This window comes from Quercus robur, chromosome 6 (genome assembly GCF_932294415.1).
Source record: "Quercus robur chromosome 6, dhQueRobu3.1, whole genome shotgun sequence".
Lineage (NCBI taxonomy): Eukaryota > Viridiplantae > Streptophyta > Magnoliopsida > Fagales > Fagaceae > Quercus > Quercus robur.
This window is the reverse complement of record NC_065539.1, coordinates 49919953-49937942: the sequence shown is the minus strand read 5'-3', so window position 1 is coordinate 49937942 and position 17990 is coordinate 49919953. Positions and strand designations below refer to the sequence as shown.

Genomic DNA, 17990 nt, shown 5'->3' with positions numbered 1-17990 from the left:
AACCATTGTCCTTGGACTTCACTGAGGACATTTTTTCTTCAGCATACACTCGTGTATTTTCATTCTTTTGATATCAAACCTACCTAACTTGTTGTTCAGCTAACTAAAGCCCAGTTTTTCTAACCAATTCTCTACAAATTCATTGTTTTGGGCTTTTTGGGTCTAAGTCCATTCATACTTTGGGCTTGGATCTCAAATCTGGTCCCTGCAGTAGTGATTGATTGTGATTACTTAAGATTGTTATTATTTTAATAAATTGTGAAATAAGTTGGGTTGATAACAAAATTGGTGATATATACATATATAAAATTTTGTGAAGGATGGATTATATATATATATATATATATATATATTTTTTGAGAAAAAATATAATATATATTATATACACTAAAAAAATGTAAAATAGTAAAATAAATTAACTAAAAATGTACAAAATAGTAAAATATATTTGTAGGGACACGATTATTTAACGGCCCAATAATGATGTTAGGCTCGTACATGAAAGATCCCTCACAATATGATTTGTAGAAAGTGGGCTTGAAAGGCTAGCCATTGATCACGGGGCGATGATACGGTCCTGATTTTAGGGGAACTTACGTAGAAAGGGGTTCAGCTTGGGCACCCAAACCCTACAGCTTCGTAGCCTGAAGGATTGGGCTCCTCGGACTTGTTCCAAGGAGCATTAAGGTCTTCCCCCGGTTACCCGGCGGTTAGTGTTTTTGTGGTGTGCATACACAGTTCAAGTGTTTTCCTCCTTGGAGTCTTCTTTCCTGGAGGTGGGATGGGAACTCCTGGTTTTTGTCTATTTTTCCCAGCCCCCCTATCCAGATTACTTACTTTCTCTTTTATACTCGCCGACGCTCGCTGTCCTTCGTCCACGTGTAGGGTCAACCTTTACAAGACTGATATTTGTCCCGTCAGTCTAATCCCAGAATTGTTGGGGATGGTTGATAAAGCTGAAGAATACGGCTCTGTTAGGTTCTTATCTGGGAAGGGTAGTAAGGGTAACTTACCCAAGATATTTTAGATCTCCTTACAAATTTGTTCCTATACCTTTTTTTTTTTTTTTTTTTTTTTTTTTTATCCCTCTTCTCAATGAAGTTTTGGGTCTGCCGAGGACTAAACTGTCCTCGGTTGCATCTCTGGGCCATTTTTTGCCTTATATTTTTGAGCTTGGGCCATAACCTTTCTTTTCGGCTTGGGCCTTCGGACTCCCCATGAGCAAGTGGGCCTGGCCCATAGATTATTGGGCCCCACAATAGCCCCTCAAAACCCTGTTGTCCAACATCCCGGTTGGAGATGGGGGTTTTGGTAATACCGAGCCTTTATTATGGCTCAATTAATTCAGCCCTTGACTGACGCTGGCGACTCTTCACCTGCCCAGGAAGTGTACCAGTCTACAAGATGTTCCTCTTAATTTGTGCACGATGCGCGTATGCCGTTTGGTTATCCGAAGCGCGTCTTTAATATCTTCCCTTTACGAGACCTCCCAGATTTAACGGTTATTGATGGCGTGGGGGAAAGGAACCGACGTATTCATGTTTGCAGATTTCCTTGGAGACCTGAACACATTAAGTACCCTCTTCTTCGTCCCCTATATAAAGAGAAGAAACAAGAGTTGTTTCTCCCACAGATGAATCCCTTTAATCCCCCCAAAATTTGAAACCCTTAGATTCCCTCCGGAGTTTACTTTTACTCTCTGGTTATACCTTAACCTGAAATATACTCACCATAGTAATAAGCAATGAAAAAACCATTCCCCTCCCAGAAACACCATGTTCTAACGAAGCTCGAAATGGCTCGGTCAGGGCAAGGATGGCGGAGACTCAAGATTTGTCTCGCCTTCCTTTCAGCCAAAATCCGAAGCAGGGACTCGTCACGTCACACTTTCGGCGTGACTGAGCCGAGGGCACACATTATCAGTACCACCCGCTCTTTCACGAGCATATCTAACATGGCACCAGTGTGTTAGGAGTCAGGACTGGGGCAGGGACTAAATGCCCCTACTTCTTCCTCTCTTCGTTCACTGGCGCCTCCCTTTGCCTCTCTTTCTTCTTCTTTCCACCACCAGATCCATCCTGGTGCTTTTCCTTCTCCCTCTTTTGCTCCTTTCTCTTTCTTTTCATCTCTTCCCTCTTCTTCTCCTCCTTCTTTTACTCATGTCCTCCATCTTCCTCATTCATCTCCTCCATCTTCCTCATTCATCTCCTCCATCTTCTCTCAATATGAGCAATACGGAGGCAGAGATTAGAGAGACTTTGAAGAAGAGTTTAAAAGACACCCGACTGTTTACTTATCTGTATTGCAGATGTTACCGTTGCTTCGGCAATTCACCTTTTGTATAGGCTTGTTTAAGCCCCTCTTTGTACGTTGTAATAATTTTTCATATTAATAAAAATTGTTGTTATTTTACTTTGCATGTTCTGTCTCTATGTTTTTACAAATTTGCAAGCGCTGCTCGGCACAACAACATAGCATTTGAATCAATGACAACTAAGGCCAAAATACTTGCCAATAAAAAGATGTCACCATAACTTTAATAGAATTATTTGACATAGCAATGCGTACCTGCGAATAACGATACTTACCCGAAACAATGCCGAGATTAGAACTGGATGCTCTATGCGGTGTAGGAAGTAATCATCCGAAAACATATCACCCACAAAAATGAACAGCCCCCTTAAGCTACCGAATAGTGGGGCGTCCCGCCATCATCCTAACACTTTTATTGGCCTTAACATTTTACAGTACTTGAGCCGAGGACTTTCCCCATTCGAGTAGTTGGCGTCCCAATAGGCTTGAGTCCGAGGACTTCGCAACGCCTTGGTCCTGTCCAAAACTTTTTGAGTACTTGATTTCCCCATAAGCTTGAGTCCGAGGATCATGCAAGGCCATCCAAGTAGTTGGTTTCCCCATAGGCTTGAGTCCGAGGAACATAGTTCAGTTTCTCCCTTTCCTCAGGTATTTCACAAGGTGCCGAGCAGGAGGTTGTCCTCGGCAACGGCTATTCCTCGGCGTGGGCCGTAGTCCTTGGGCCCCATGCAGAACGGGCCTGGGCCGTGAATTTACTAGGCCCACAAATTAAGAGGTATTTCTGTAGTCTTTGGTCACGCGGTACTTTTTGGCGTCCCAGTGTTCGAGGTGCGCCTTCACGAGACTCCTTTAATCTCATGGTTGCAGGTGGTGTTGGAAATTGAGCCGGAGACATTTTGTTTGTAGCGTTCCTTGGGACGCTGCGTGAATTAAATGCCACCACCTTATCTTTTTAAATAAATAGGAGAGAAAGTTGCCTTACTTACGCACAAATCCTTCAGTTTCCTCCCTTAGTATATCATGTTTGAGGCGAGGGTTGGGGAAAAAGAACTCTCTCCGCCACAGAGGCGCCGTGTCCTCCTGAGACTCAAAATAGTGAGGTACGGGCAAAGGAAGCATAAATTCAAGAGAATATTCCGTTTCGACAGAGGGGAAAGGGTGTTTCTCCCTCTTTTAGTCAAAATCCGAAGCAGGTTCTGTTCATGCCAGAATTTTGGTGTGTCAGAAGAAAGATTCTCCGCCATCATCGCCTCTGCCTTGTTGCAGGCAAATTTTTGGTGAAGGCTCCTTCCGGCTCCCTGCACCTTTCCTTCAGCGGTGTGAGGCTCAAGTTGGGTTTCATGCACCTTTTCTTCAGCTACGCTAGCCTGAAGCTGGGCTCTCTCTGCACCCTTTCTTCGACGGTGCAGGCCCCAAGCTGGGTTCTTTTGCTGCCTGAGTTATGGGCATGTAAAAGCATTGAGGAAGAACAAGGTCTTGAAGCAGTAGCCAACCTCTCCTCTGTGCCACCTCCTCGGCTTTATCTTATTCTCTTGTATCTTTTCTTTTGATTACGTGGTTAGCTTTAGAAGCCAACCTCTCGTCTGTACTGCCTCCTCGGCTTTGTCTTATTCTCTTGTATCTTCCTTTTCAATTATGTAGTGAGTTTTGACATAAGCTGATTCCAGCTTTTCATTGTACGCTGTACTATTTCTTTGTTTTAGTAAAAAGGGAAATTTATTTACTTGTTTTGAATACTATCCTTTTTGCAACACTATTTTGTGAAAGGGTGTGCTCCATGTGTGTGTTTCTTCAATGATACTTAGAGCGGGAAACCTTGAAACATAATCCAACTAATTCTGATTTATCAACACTTCCAGGCATTACGACGATAATTCATAGTAAGTTAAACTTAGGAAACTAACTGAGGTAACAATTGAATATTCTGTGATAAGTGCGAGAATACCGTCCGAGAATGATAATCTCTAAATAATCCATCCGAGGAGTTGACTGAGCAGTAGAGAACTCAGATTGTTTTTCAGGCGACATATTGCTCTATATTGCATCGATCCCTTTGGTGCTGAAGATCCTAAAGCAGACTTGAGAATCCTCGCAATTTAGGAACTAACCCAATTGTTAGTGGAGAGTTTTCCTCGGATAAATCCTAAGGTCCATGTAATGTAGTTTTTCCTTACAAGTAGTTGGTTTCCCCAAAGGCTTGGGTCCGAGGACCATGCAAGGCCTTGGTTCTGTCCAAAACTTTTTTTGAGTACTTGGTTTCCCCATAGGCTTGAGTCCGAGGACCATGCAAGGCCTTGGTTCTATCCAAAACTTTTTTGAGTACTTGGTTTCCCCATAGGCTTGAGTCCGAGGACCATGCAAGGCCTTGGTTCTGTCCAAAACTTTTTTGAGTACTTGGTTTCCCCATAGGCTTGAGTCCGAGGACCATGCAAGGCCTTGGTTCTGTCCAAAACTTTTTTGAGTACTTGGTTTCCCCATAGGCTTGAGTCCGAGGACCATGCAAGGCCTTGGTTCTGTCCAAAACTTTTTTTGAGTGCTTGGTTTCCCCATAGGCTTGAGTCCGAGGACCATGCAAGGCCTTGGTTCTGTCCAAAACTTTTTTTGAGTACTTGGTTTCCCCATATAAAACTTTTCTGAGTACTTGGTTTCCCCATAGGCTTGAGTCCGAGGACCATGCAAGGCCTTGGTTCTGTCCAAAACTTTTTAAGTACTTAATTTCTTTTTCGCAGGTCAGCCCCTTGACCAGGGCGGGGAGGGCTGATTTGAGGTCGGAAGCCCCTAGAGCTGCCTTTGTCGTTGGCGCTACAGGACGTAAGCCCTAGCACAAGTTTATGCCGGAACAACAACTGCATGTCGCCGGAGATGGGGGAAAACCCACGAATCTCTGCTTGCTAGAGAGTTGACTCAAACACCACCTGTGCCAACGTGCAAGCCTTCCCACAGACGGTGCCAATTGTAGGGACACGATTATTTAACGGCCCAATAATGATGTTGGGCTCGTACATGAAAGATCCCTCACAATATGATTTGTAGAGAGTGGGCTTGAAAGGCTAGCCATTGATCACGGGGCGATGATATGGTCCTGATTTTAGGGGAACTTACGTAGAAAGGGGTTCAGCTTGGGCACCCAAACCCTACAGCTTCGTAGCCTGAAGGATTGGGCTCCTCGGACTTGTTCCGAGGAGCATTAAGGTCTTCCCCCGGTTACCCGGCAGTGAGTGTTTTTGTAGTGTGCATACACAGTTCAAGTGTTTTCCTCCTTGGAGTCTTCTTTCCTGGAGGTGGGATGGGAACTCCTGGTTTTTGTCTATTTTTCCCAGCCCCCCTATCCAGATTACTTACTTTCTCTTTTATACTCGCCGACGCTCGCTGTCCTTCCTCCACGTGTAGGGTCAACCTTTACAAGACTGATATTTGTCCCGTCAGTCTAATCCCAGAATTGTTGGGGATGGTTGATAAAGCTGAAGAATACGGCTCTGTTAGGTGCAGAGTCTTATCTGGGAAGGGTAGTAAGGGTAACTTACCCAAGATATTTTAGATCTCCTTACAAATTTGTTCCTATACCTTTTTTTTTTTTTTTTTTTCCCTCTTCTCAATGAAGCTTTGGGTCTGCCGAGGACTAAACTGTCCTCGGTTGCATCTCTGGGCCATTTTTTGCCTTATATTTTTGAGCTTGGGCCATAACCTTTCTTTTCGGCTTGGGCCTTCGGACTCCCCATGAGCAAGTGGGTCTGGCCCATAGATTATTGGGCCCCACAATATTATATACACCAAGTGGTCTGTATAAAATATATTACAGCATGTGAATTGTTGAATGCACACAACCTTTTTATATTTTTCTTTCTTGATAGCACAATCTTTTGTCGACGAATCAAATTAATCTCCATGTTTTATATTCTGACTTTCAAGAAAGAAAAAAAAAATTATCATACCTGTCGAAAATGAATATATTACATACTAAATTAACTCTCCTTGTCCTTTTGTCCAGATTCTAGATCATGATCATCATGATCTCACCTCAAAAAAAAAAAAAAAAAAAAAATTCTAGATCATGATTTCGATGTCTTACCGACCAAGAATTAAAAAAGGAAAAGAAAATAAATAAATTAAAAAAGAAAGAAAGAGAAACGATAAATTTCATAGTCACCCTCTAAATTGGGGGATATATGCATTTTACATAAAAAAATCTTGAAAACTTATAGTTATCATTCCAATTGCACCCCCATTGTTTAATTGATTGTTAAATTTAACAGTCACGGTTCAAGTCACATCATCATTAATAATAAAAAATTAATTACCCTTTTGCGCATACTCCTAATTAATTTACTAAACTACAATCACAAATTTCTCATATTGCCCATGACTATCAATGTCATCTAGTTCTGATTGAGTTTTGATATGCAGTTCTGATTGAGTTTTACAAACTATTGCATATCGCCAACTTTAATCAACTATTACAAACTCTAGTTTGATTTCTTTTGTGTGTAAAACCATTTTCCCACCTTGTTCATAGCTCCTAGGATTATCAAATCGTTCACAGTTGACACACTTGCGTGGCGTATGTCCAATTTTAGCTATTTTTAACTTCACCATTAACTTCCCCCACCAGGTGATGCATATATCCAAGTTTTGACTAAAGTATACATATGGTTCTTAAAGTTTGTGATTGTTTGCATTTTTGCCTTTACTTTTCAATTTTTTTCATTTTGTTTGTTCATATTTGATTTCACTTTCATATTAGTCATGTTGTCCTTTTTTATTAGTAATTTGACTATCGAATACGTACCCTTCATGTTTAACTCTAAAATGTCTTGGAATGTAGGAAGTTCAATGTTGTAGGCAGAAAAACATAATATGGGTGTCAAATTCTTAACAGAAATGATATGGCCAACATGAAACCAGAATTAAACATAAATGATTAAAAATAAAATGAAAGTTTTGAAATGTAAATGATCAAATAAAAATGGCTCCATACTTAAATAGCCAAAAGTATACTTTAATTCCAAATATTGGTGCAATTTAAATGATTGTAAATTTTCAAAATTGGGAATACGTACCCCACAACTTTTATATATATATATAAAGTAGCCATAATTTAATGTGAATTTGTACTCTCATTAGTTTAAGAATGAGGTTTTGCTCTCAGAATGGTTGTGGCATATTGAGGGCGGTTGCCCCTCCCTAATGCCGGTGGAGCTGATGATTATCTTATCTATCCTTTGTTACGAAAATACCCTCCTCACATACACACGCCTACAAAGTGAATTTGTTGATTAACCAAAAAATAATTGTGTCTCTCAAAAAAAAAAAAAAAATTGTGAATTTGTAGATTAACCAAAAAATAATTATGGATGCATATGCGTTCAATATAAACATACAATCCACGGTACATGTTGATTCTTGGCAAAACAACAACCGCCTGCTCTTCGGACAATGATTCTCTCAATTTCAAGGTGAAGTGGAGAGTATACATCATCTAGATTATGCCAACTCATTTAATTGCGAATAAATAAACTACAAGAATTAACTAAAGTAAAGCTAAACTAGAGTTTAAGGTAGTGGTTAATTTAGACCGTACATTTGATTGACCATGGAGACTAGAGAGAATAGGTACAAATACAAGTCTCTCGATTGAACATCAAAAAATAAGCAACATAATTCAAATACTCCTAAAAAACACCATTACTAAATTGGGTTTTTTTTTTTTTTTTTTTTTTTTTAGAACCACAGTTTTTAGTGCATGTTTAAACACTGAAAACTGTTGTTTGGAATCACATACCAAATAGGCCCTAAACACTGAATTTAGAAAACTCTTCTTACTAGTTTTCAGTTTTCAATTTTCAAACAACGTTGCTGAATAGCACTTTTGTAAATATGTTGAAAATCATGAGGCCCACTTGATTGGCTTTTAAAAAAACAAAACTAATCATATTTTTTCACACATTGAAACATGTTATTTGAAACATGGTACCATTAGGGTTGTTTGATAAGGGAATTTAAACAACAGTTTTCAATGTTTAAATATTGAAAACTTTGGCAAAAAAAAAAAAAAAAAAAAAAAAAAAAAAAAAACACGTTTGGTAGGGGATTTCTTTTAAGAGTATTCGAATTACGTTTCTCATTTTAAAGTGTTTGAACATTGAATTTAGAGAACTATTCCTACCAGACACTTTTGTAAATATGTTAAAAATTGTTGGTCCCACCTGATTAGACCACACAAGGGAACTTTCTCTCTCTTCAAATAAAATAATAATACTTTTACTGTATGGATTAGTTTTAAAAAAAACACACACATACCAAATATACAATTATGTTTTTTCACAAAATATATTATTTGAAATATGGTACCAAACACATTTTTTGTTTTATGAATACTATTAATACGTGTTTTCACAACACTTTTTAAACCACAATTTTCACATCATTTTAAATAACAATACTAGAAATCTCCACCATAATAAGGGAGAAATTATACAATCTTCTAGTAGACCACATCACTTGTCCACCATTCCACTAAAAGACTCCCACCTATTTAAAATTGCTGAGTCAGTAATCAGTTTTTATTTAAATTTTTTTTTAACTCAACAATTTTAAACAAGTATGAGTCTTTTAGTAGAATGGTGGAACACGTCACTTGTTCATCATGTAAACCTTATTATTCCTCTCAATAGAGAGCAGTTCTAAGATTACAAATTATTCCATAATTTTTTTACTACAATTCTGACCTGAAAAATTATGAACAGTCATCTATCTATTACCCATGAACTTACTGTTACGTGGTCCTAGACTTATCCACCCAACGATAAGACTTCATTCATTTCCAAACTCTTTTAAAACTCTATCTTCTTGTCCGACAAATCAAACACAACAACCACTACTTCTTGTACTTCAGACAGACAGACAGAGAGCCGCGATGCACCCGATCAATGCCGTGATTGCGACTCGGATGCTGGCTCGGAACCTGGAATCGGACTCGGCGGGGCTTGGCGGCATACCGTTCGGAACGGCGTGGTGGTTCATCTACGCCGGGATCTCTTGCTTCCTCGTCCTCTTCGCCGGAATCATGTCCGGGCTCACTCTCGGCCTCATGTCCCTCGGCCTCGTCGATTTGGAGATCCTCCAGCGTAGCGGCACCATTAGCGAAAAGAAACAAGCAGGTCCGATTCATTCCGATATTTACCAATTTCATTTCGTTTCGTTTCGGTTTTTCATTGTTATTTGAATTTTGAATTTGTGTGATTTGTTGTTGTTGTTGTTGTTGTAGCTGCTATACTTCCAGTAGTTCAAAAGCAACACCAGCTGCTTGTCACTTTGCTTTTGTGTAATGCGGTTTCCATGGAGGTTTGTTTTTCTTTATTTAGTGGAATCAATATTTTCTGATATTATTTCTTGATCAATTTTGTTTGAATTTGAACTGTCTCTTTCAATTCGTTAATTTGATTCTCAAGCGTTAAATGTGATAGCTATGTAGTGATATATTTGTGCACATTTGTGAAAATTAATGGGTATTTGATTCTAATGAGGAAATTTAGAATTTTATATAAGCTAAGAGTTTGTAGCTAGAAAGCACGGCCTGGGTATGACACGAGCAATTTGTAAAAAATTAGAACATGAAACGGGTACGGCCCCCTAAATGAATTGTCCGTGCTTCCTATGTTTGTTGCTCTCAATTGGCTTGTGTTTCCAATAGAAATGTCTAGGGTTCAAATTCTCCCGTTGTAACTATTGAATTAAGGGTGTTGTGCCTATTTAGAAAACTACATTAGAAAAAGGTAAAAGGTTTGTAAAGTGAGAAGTAAAAGGCTTTGGTGGTGTTGTGTTCTTGTGCCTATTGAAGTAATTGGGTTAAAAAAACAAATGCTTGTGTTCTTTAAAGTGGCTTTGGAGTTTGGTGGATGATTTGAAACCTGAGCCCTTTGTGAATTCGGAAAAGTTGTGCAGAGAATAGTAGCTTTAGCATGCATTTTGATTAGTTCTTTTTCAGAAAGTTTATTTGCTTATTGGCTAAAAGTTGGCAAAAGTATGGTTATATTTAGAACAACTTTTCCAAAAAAAAAATGCTAATCCAAACTCACACTTAGTGTTGTTATCCTTAAATTTTTGTTATATTGAGTTTGTAGTCCTTGTTAGAGTATGCTTAGTTTTAATTAACAGTTATTATTGGGTTTGGTATTTGCAATCTGCAGGCCCTTCCTATATACCTGGATAAACTTTTCAATCAGTATGTCGCAATTCTTCTCTCTGTAACTTTCGTTCTTGCTTTCGGGGAGGTATGTTGCTTTTACGCGCTTTCATGATTTTGTTGGTTTAGCTTATATTTTTGAAGCTACTACATTTGATTGATGATTATCCTGTTATCATTTCATTTGTCAGGTCATTCCACAAGCAATATGCACAAGATACGGGCTTGCTGTAGGGGCCAATTTCGTATGGCTTGTGAGAGTTTTAATGATAATTTGCTATCCAATAGCTTATCCCATTGGAAAGGTAAAATCTAAGACAAAATTTTGAATGTTTTGTGAATAAGAGATTCACATAGTTCTTGTTGCACCCTTGAGGTGGTTCCGAAGAAGGTTTCCATTCCTTATTTTTATTATTCTTCTCAGAAACCTCTCTTGTAGGCAGTGTCTTCTTATTTCCTCTGTATCTTTCTTATATGTAAAATTGAGTTGCGGAATGAAGCTTTAGTATTGTTTTTTTAGCTTCATTTGTATATACATCCTAAAATAGAGTATTAGTGGAGAATATATATAAGATTCCATACAATATCAAAGCACTCCTTTACTGATATTATGGCTAAACTCATCTTCTCCTTTTTGTATTTCTGGTTCTGTTGATATATATTTAGCCCTTAACACTAGAAATATATGTGTTCCAGATTCTGGACTGGGTTCTGGGACATAATGAAGCATTATTTAGGCGGGCGCAGCTTAAAGCCCTTGTCTCCATCCACGGCCAGGAGGTAAAGCTGTTGGAGTTATATGCATAAACTACTGCAATTATCACTTGTTAAAACTATCCAAATGTTTCAAGGAGTAATAGCTTGTTATTCTTGTTATGCTTAGGCTGGCAAGGGAGGGGAGCTTACACATGATGAGACAACAATTATTAGCGGAGCCCTAGATTTAACTGAAAAGGTAAACAATGTTACTTAAACTGGTGTGCTAGTTTATTTATTGTTTTGCTTGTCATTGTGCATTTGCAGAACTTCCTGATGGTTAAGAGTACCTTGCTTCTTATGTTGATTTGTTTTTAAATTTGCACCTGTAAATTCCCTTCTCTTGATTCAAACTGACCAACTACCTTTGAGTTTGTGACTTGGTGGAAAAGCTAAAATTTTGAGTTTCTGAAAGTGGTCACTATAGTTTGATGTTTCTATATAATGCCTTATCTAAATTTAGATCCTTGATATTAGCTGGAGTTTGTATCTCAAAGTCACTCTTCATGTTGTCATTTTTATTTTCAATCAGACTGCTGAGGAGGCTATGACACCTATTGAGTCAACCTTTTCCTTGGATGTCAATTCGAAGTTGGACTGGTAAGTTCTACACCTGACTAAGTTTTGATGCCATTATTATTATCATTTTTTTCTTCTTCCTGATCCAACTTCCTCATCAAGATACCAAGAGTTATACTTTAAAATTTCTGTTTTCACATTCTTCCAAGAATTAAATCCATTATTTTATAATCAATTTCCTGCTTCAAAAAATATGTGCAATTCAACATTTATTTTTATGGGGATCTTGTTTTGCTATCTGATTAAGAATTTAAAAAAAAAAAAATTTGTGATAAATGAGTATGATTCAAACTCAAATTATTTTATGTTGGTTTAAAACTTTAGTTATGCAAAGCATATCTTAACTAAGTTTTGTATTCGTATATGCTTCTATGTCATTCCAATCAATCTGTTATGGTCTTAACATACGTGAGTGCATTTGCAATAGATTGCAAGTTTCTTTTCATAGCACAAGAATATTGGCTACAATTTGTTTCTGTTATTTTTGTTAAACTTTCCATTTATCTTGTGATAAAGCTTTGCATGGTCATCACCATTACATGAGTTTCTCTATTCTTAGTAGAAGTTCTAGAATACTAGTATTCAATCTATCCTTTGTTTATATTTGTTTTTTCTTTTCATAATTTTAATAACCCAGGGAAGCAATGGGGAAAATTCTTGCTCGGGGTCATAGTCGAGTTCCTGTCTATTCTGGGAATCCAAAGAATGTAATTGGACTTCTTCTGGTGGGTTGGACTTTAAGCTTTTGACAAACTTTTGAATTATAGTACTGGTTTAGATGTTTGCTAATTTATTACTGGTTATTTCTCTCACTTTTATCTTTTCCCTTTGGGATTAGGTGAAGAGTTTACTCACCGTACGACCTGAAACAGAGACCCCTGTCAGTGCTGTATCAATCCGCAGAATTCCACGGTATGTTTATACACTTAAAGATGTGCTTATTCTCTCTTTTTTCGGAAGTGTGGATATGAATTGTTGATGTGTGGGATGCGTCCTTAGGGTTCCAGCAGATATGCCTCTGTATGATATATTAAATGAATTCCAAAAGGGAAGCAGTCATATGGCAGCTGTGGTGAAGTCTAAGGGAAAAGGCAAGACTCTTCCTCCAACAATTGATGGAGAAAAATCTGAAGAGAACAAAGTTTCTGGCGAGGACTCTCAACTGACTACTCCTTTGTTAAAGCAGGATGAAAAGTCGGACAGTGTTGTTGTTGAGATTGACAGGGCTTCAATGCCTACCAATGTGAGGAGGCCACCATCTTTTAGGCGTAATGACACTGCAGCTAATGGCATACCTCATTTGTCAGAGGATATTGAAGATGGTGAAGTTATTGGTATCATCACTCTGGAAGATGTGTTTGAAGAACTTCTGCAGGTAAAGTGCAACCCCTTATTTATATATTCCTTTTAGTTTGCATGTCTTTCCAGTTGCCAGTAGATTAATGATGACGATTTCGTCAATTTATGCAGGAGGAAATTGTGGATGAGACAGACGAATATGTTGATGTGCATAAAAGGTAGGATTAATGATAAAGATTCAATAGCAGTAATGTACGGTTTGAAGCCCAAAAAAAAAAAAAAAAGCAGTAATGTACGGTATTGCCAAAATGAAAAATAAAATGACAATGGATCTTGTTATGAATTCTTTTTTGCAGAATCCGTGTGGCTGCAGCTGCAGCTGCTTCATCAATGGCACGAGCTCCATCAGTTCGGAGGATAACAGGCCATAAGGGAGCAGTAAGAGAACCTTTTTCATTATCAATTTTGATATATTTTCCATTATTTTCTTTCATATCTATTAGCTTAGTAAAATATATTTAGGCTTTGCCCAATGTGAAGAAGAAGACATAAATTAAGCAACATTTAAGTGCCGAGAGTCTTGAGACTCAGGTTTCTATGAGAATAATTGAATATAATAAGGATAATAAAAACCTCCAACAACACATGTTTTGAGCACAAGCAATTGAAAAACAATTTTTTTTACGATTTTATGCGTCCAGCTTCAGTGTATTTTTGTAGACTGTTGGCTAGGGAGAGAACTAATTATCTGGGTCTCTGATCTTTGTCCATAATGGTTTTAGGACAGAGGGCCCTGGATTTTTAGTAGGGGTGACAAAATAAGCCCAAACTCACTTACCCGCCCAAACCCACCCACTTTAATTAAAATCAAACCCACCCAATTATTATTTGGATTAAATGGGCATCAACCCAATTAGACCCAATAATTATTGGGTTTTAACTAAAAACCCATTGAGCCCCATTTAACCCAAAAACAATAAACTCAAACTCAACCCAGCCCTTAACATAAAAAAAATAAAAAAAAAACCAGCCCCTCTCTTTCTCTTGCACTTAACTCAGAGCTCGATTTGGCCATCAATGGTGGCCTCAGAGACCTCAAACGGAACCGCCTTAAGAAAGGAAATGTTCTCTCCTTTTTCATCCTCCTCTGATCGGCATTCTCACATTCTCGATCCGACTTTTCTCCGTAAGCTCTTCTCAACCTCATAGATCCGATCTTTTCATTCTCTCCCAACAAATTCAGTCCATCGAGGGAAGGTATAGCCTGAAGGGAAGAAGAGTTATGAATCCAAAACCCTCCAAACTCAAACTAAAATCTATGAAACAGAAACTATCATACATGACGGTGTGTTTCATGGAGATTACAAATCAAACGAAGAGATTACTAGCGTGTCTCCTCCTACACCACCAACTGTGAGTGTATCTCAGCCGCCTCCTCCTCCAAATCGTGGCTTTGATGACTTCAGACATCCCACTACAACTGGTCAGAGCGCTGGCGGTGCTGGGCATTCCATTGAAAACTAGGGCTGTTAGACCCAACGCTCCAGGTCACAGCCTTGGAGATGGGCATTCATAAAATTAAAATAGATGCAGTTGCAGTATGATTCTTAGGCCTGACTAATGGAAATTTAGGTCGAATTTTTCGTTTCCTTTGTGTTCTTACATTTTCTCATCAGCCAAACAGAAAGTAACAGTGTGTTTGTGTACTTTGGTCATTTTCACTTTAGGGGCATTTTGGTAATTTTGATAATTGGGTGGGTTGGGGTTTACCCATAATAATTGGGTTGGGTTGAGTTTGGGTTAGAAGCAATTAGTTAAATGGGTAAATGGGTTTTATGTACCCAACCCAATTATGCCCACCTCAAACCCACCCGTTTGACACTCATTGAAGGGCATTAATTTGTGATGTACCTGTCACAAAAGATGTTAATGGCTAATTAAACGGAAACTTAGATTAAGTAGACTTATTCTCTTTACATTCATCAAATGGTGAAACAAACAGTGCACTTGGTGCAAAAAGTACATTAACTTCATTCTCAAATATTTGCATAAAAAAAATAGAAATATAATTTTACGGGAGTAATTTTTTTTTTTCCTGCACCTTTATGCTTGCAAAACTTATTTTTCCGCATACCCTTTGAAGTTAAATCTTATTGTTTGTTTGTTTGTTTTTTTCCTTGTTGCTGTAATAACCCCAGGGAGGCCAAATCAAGCAAGGGCAAACCCCAAAGAAATCTGCCGAGGATGATTTAAATTCCACAAAGTCACATGGAGCTTCTGGCGAACCTTTTGGGAATAAGAAATGAGTGTATTGATCCCTGTCATCGTTAGCAAGGGTGTTTATTTTCATACAGAGAACTAACAGTTGGTGGTGGTGCTGGTTGAGGAGAGGAAGGGAGAACAATAAACTCAACCGATATTTTGTAGATGTGAAATTTTATTTAGAAGATGCCGCATGGTTCTCTGCTAAACTATCGCTACATTGGGAATGTAAATCTGTACTCCACGCAGAATGTACGAGATATCAGGATTTTGAACCTCTTGAGCTTAGGCTCAACTTAATTTTGGGAAGAACGGTATGGGAAAAGGGTTCTTAAACTAAGAGGGTAATAAAACCCTCGTAATGTTTGAAGAGGTTGTATTATTGAGTTTTACCTTCAATCTGCTGTTTTGAATTATGTGAATAAATAAAATAAATTACTTGCTCTCTCAATCTACTAAAAATTCTGAATATAGGGAAGCAAAGAGGGTAGAGCAGACATGTTGGGGAAGAAGGAAACAAGAAACCTAGGCAGGTTGGGAAGAAGGAAACCTGGTACATGCACTTAAAAACGCGTATTTTGTTATTTGAAAACATGTGTGAAAATATGTATAGGTTAAAAAATATGTAAAAATACATGTAATGTTATTTAAAAATTAAAAATTATTATTTAAAATGGTGTACCAAACACTCCTTTATTGTCTTCTTTTTTTATTATCATTATTATTATTTGATAGTTACAATAGGAAGGGGCATTTGAACTCGGGGAAACATCAGGAGAAGGCAACCAGATAAAATATTTTCCGCAGAAAGTGGATAATGAACATACAATAGCTTTTTATTTTTTCAACAAGTTTAGGCTAAAGTGCACTTTCTCCTCCTATTGGAATGGGCAGGCAAAAAGGTTGAGTTGGAAAACCAATGATTGAGCTTGTAAATTATAAAATAATTATAATCTTTGCCTGAACAAAAATTAATCAGAATATTATTTTCGCAAAAGCCCCAGAAAGAAAGAAGGGTGGGAAGGGACATCTTTTTTCTCTTCATAACTTCATCAAGAACTTCCGAGCTGGTTGGTTGAGTGAGTATTCATGGTCTAGGATACATGTTCCTAGGCCTCAGTTGATGATAGATTGAGATTGGGATAGTGACAATGTCCTCAGTTTGATCGAAGGTCAAAAAATAAGCGAAAAAAAATAATATCAAAATAGACTATTCTGCATATGTTAATCAACAGTAAAGATCCTGTACATTTATCTTACACTATATATGCTGTCATAATTTCAGCCATATAAGTGACCTTAGCTTGTACACAATGTGTGGTCATCCGTACTCTCTGAAACGAGGAGTTCATCTTCATCGACACACCACAGGACTCGAATGTACATGGTTTACTGATTTGCTCATACAAAAAAGGTGTTGCACAAAACTAACCTCACTGGACTTGGGAAAAATCATTACCAAGTTACAACATTCATCAACGTTGCTCATCCCAACTTAGAAGAATCACAGCGCACTTCCATATGATATAAAGCCTTGTTCTCTGCTCTCGGATGTGCCTTGAACACCTTTGCCAAGACCTGAGCTTTGGGAGTCGCACTGAATTCCAATGACTAGCCATGATCATGTACAAAACAGTAATGGTATATGGTGGTGGTGCTGAAATTTTTGTTGATCTAAAAAGCCTATGAAAGCATAGGCTTATAAAGAAAGGGGGCTAAGAAGAAAGGTCAGAGATGGTAACAAGTGTTGGCCCCTAATTGGGTAAACATATCAGGGTCCCATTTAAACAAAGATAACAAGGTAGGCCCATTAGCTTGTCTCCTGCCAATTCAACTGGAAAAGGACTTGTAATAAGTTATCCTGAAGTTTCCATCTCTGACACTGTCTCTATAAGGCTTTATTTGTCCAAATGTGTTCAGATGTGTTCAGATGTACAGCAAAATAAACCAATGCCGCCCGAATTCCCGGATGGGTTTGGATGCGTGCTAAGTGGGGTGTTATGAATGTGTTACATCAAGAGCTAGATAACAAAAACAAAAGGGTAACATAATTAATGTGCGAGGTTTCTCATTTGCTGATACAACTCTCTAAGTCTTTAGAACTCCATAGAATATCTTTGTTGCATTGCACATGTATATATAGAGTTTTATATCTTTTTTTGGGACGAAAATTGAACTGCACATGTACATATTTTTTGTGCGTACACTCATTTCGAGTCATCTTCAATAAGTGAGGTGGTGAATCATCATGAGCTCTTTGGAAAGAAAAACAAAAGCCTTACCATCAATCACAGTAAACCTAGTTTCATGTGAGGGGTGGGTCTTCACTTTATGAAGTAAACTAAAACCCACACAAAGGAGATATTATTGGAGATTGATGGCTATGGTTATGTCCTGTGAACATGGATAACACTATACTTGTTCAGTTTTTCTCTCACTCGATTGATAAAGCCAAGGAGACTCATATATTTGAATTCTAATCAAGTCAATTAATCGTTCTCTAAAGGCTTAAATAAAACCATCCCCCTCCAAATTAAAACCTCTTTTTCCCTTTCTGTCATTAAAAAATTAAAAATAAAAAAATAATGTTAACCAACAA

The 17990-nt window shown here is 38.0% G+C and overlaps 1 protein-coding gene across 1 annotated transcript; it reads left to right on the top strand.

Moving 5' to 3' along the window:
* Nucleotides 1-9136: 9136 nt before the first annotated feature.
* On the top strand, nt 9137-15842 carry LOC126689291 (DUF21 domain-containing protein At4g14240-like). Its single transcript, XM_050384437.1, has 13 exons — nt 9137-9470; nt 9578-9654; nt 10500-10583; nt 10687-10800; nt 11192-11275; nt 11379-11450; nt 11784-11851; nt 12468-12555; nt 12669-12742; nt 12830-13205; nt 13301-13347; nt 13486-13567; nt 15328-15842. The coding sequence occupies exons 1-13, from the start codon at nt 9227-9229 to the stop codon at nt 15433-15435; spliced, it is 1518 nt and encodes a 505-aa protein (XP_050240394.1). The 5' UTR covers nt 9137-9226; the 3' UTR covers nt 15436-15842.
* The last annotated feature ends 2148 nt before the right edge of the window (nt 15843-17990 follow it).

Excerpts from the sequence above, each read along its gene's own strand:
- LOC126689291 (XM_050384437.1), top strand. The coding sequence starts at position 9,227 with ATGCACCCGATCAATGCCGTGATTGCGACTCGGATGCTGGCTCGGAAC. Across the intron at positions 9,471-9,577 it reads TAGCGAAAAGAAACAAGCAG|CTGCTATACTTCCAGTAGTT; the intron begins GTCCGATTCATT and ends TTGTTGTTGTAG. Across the intron at positions 12,743-12,829 it reads TCAATCCGCAGAATTCCACG|GGTTCCAGCAGATATGCCTC; the intron begins GTATGTTTATAC and ends ATGCGTCCTTAG.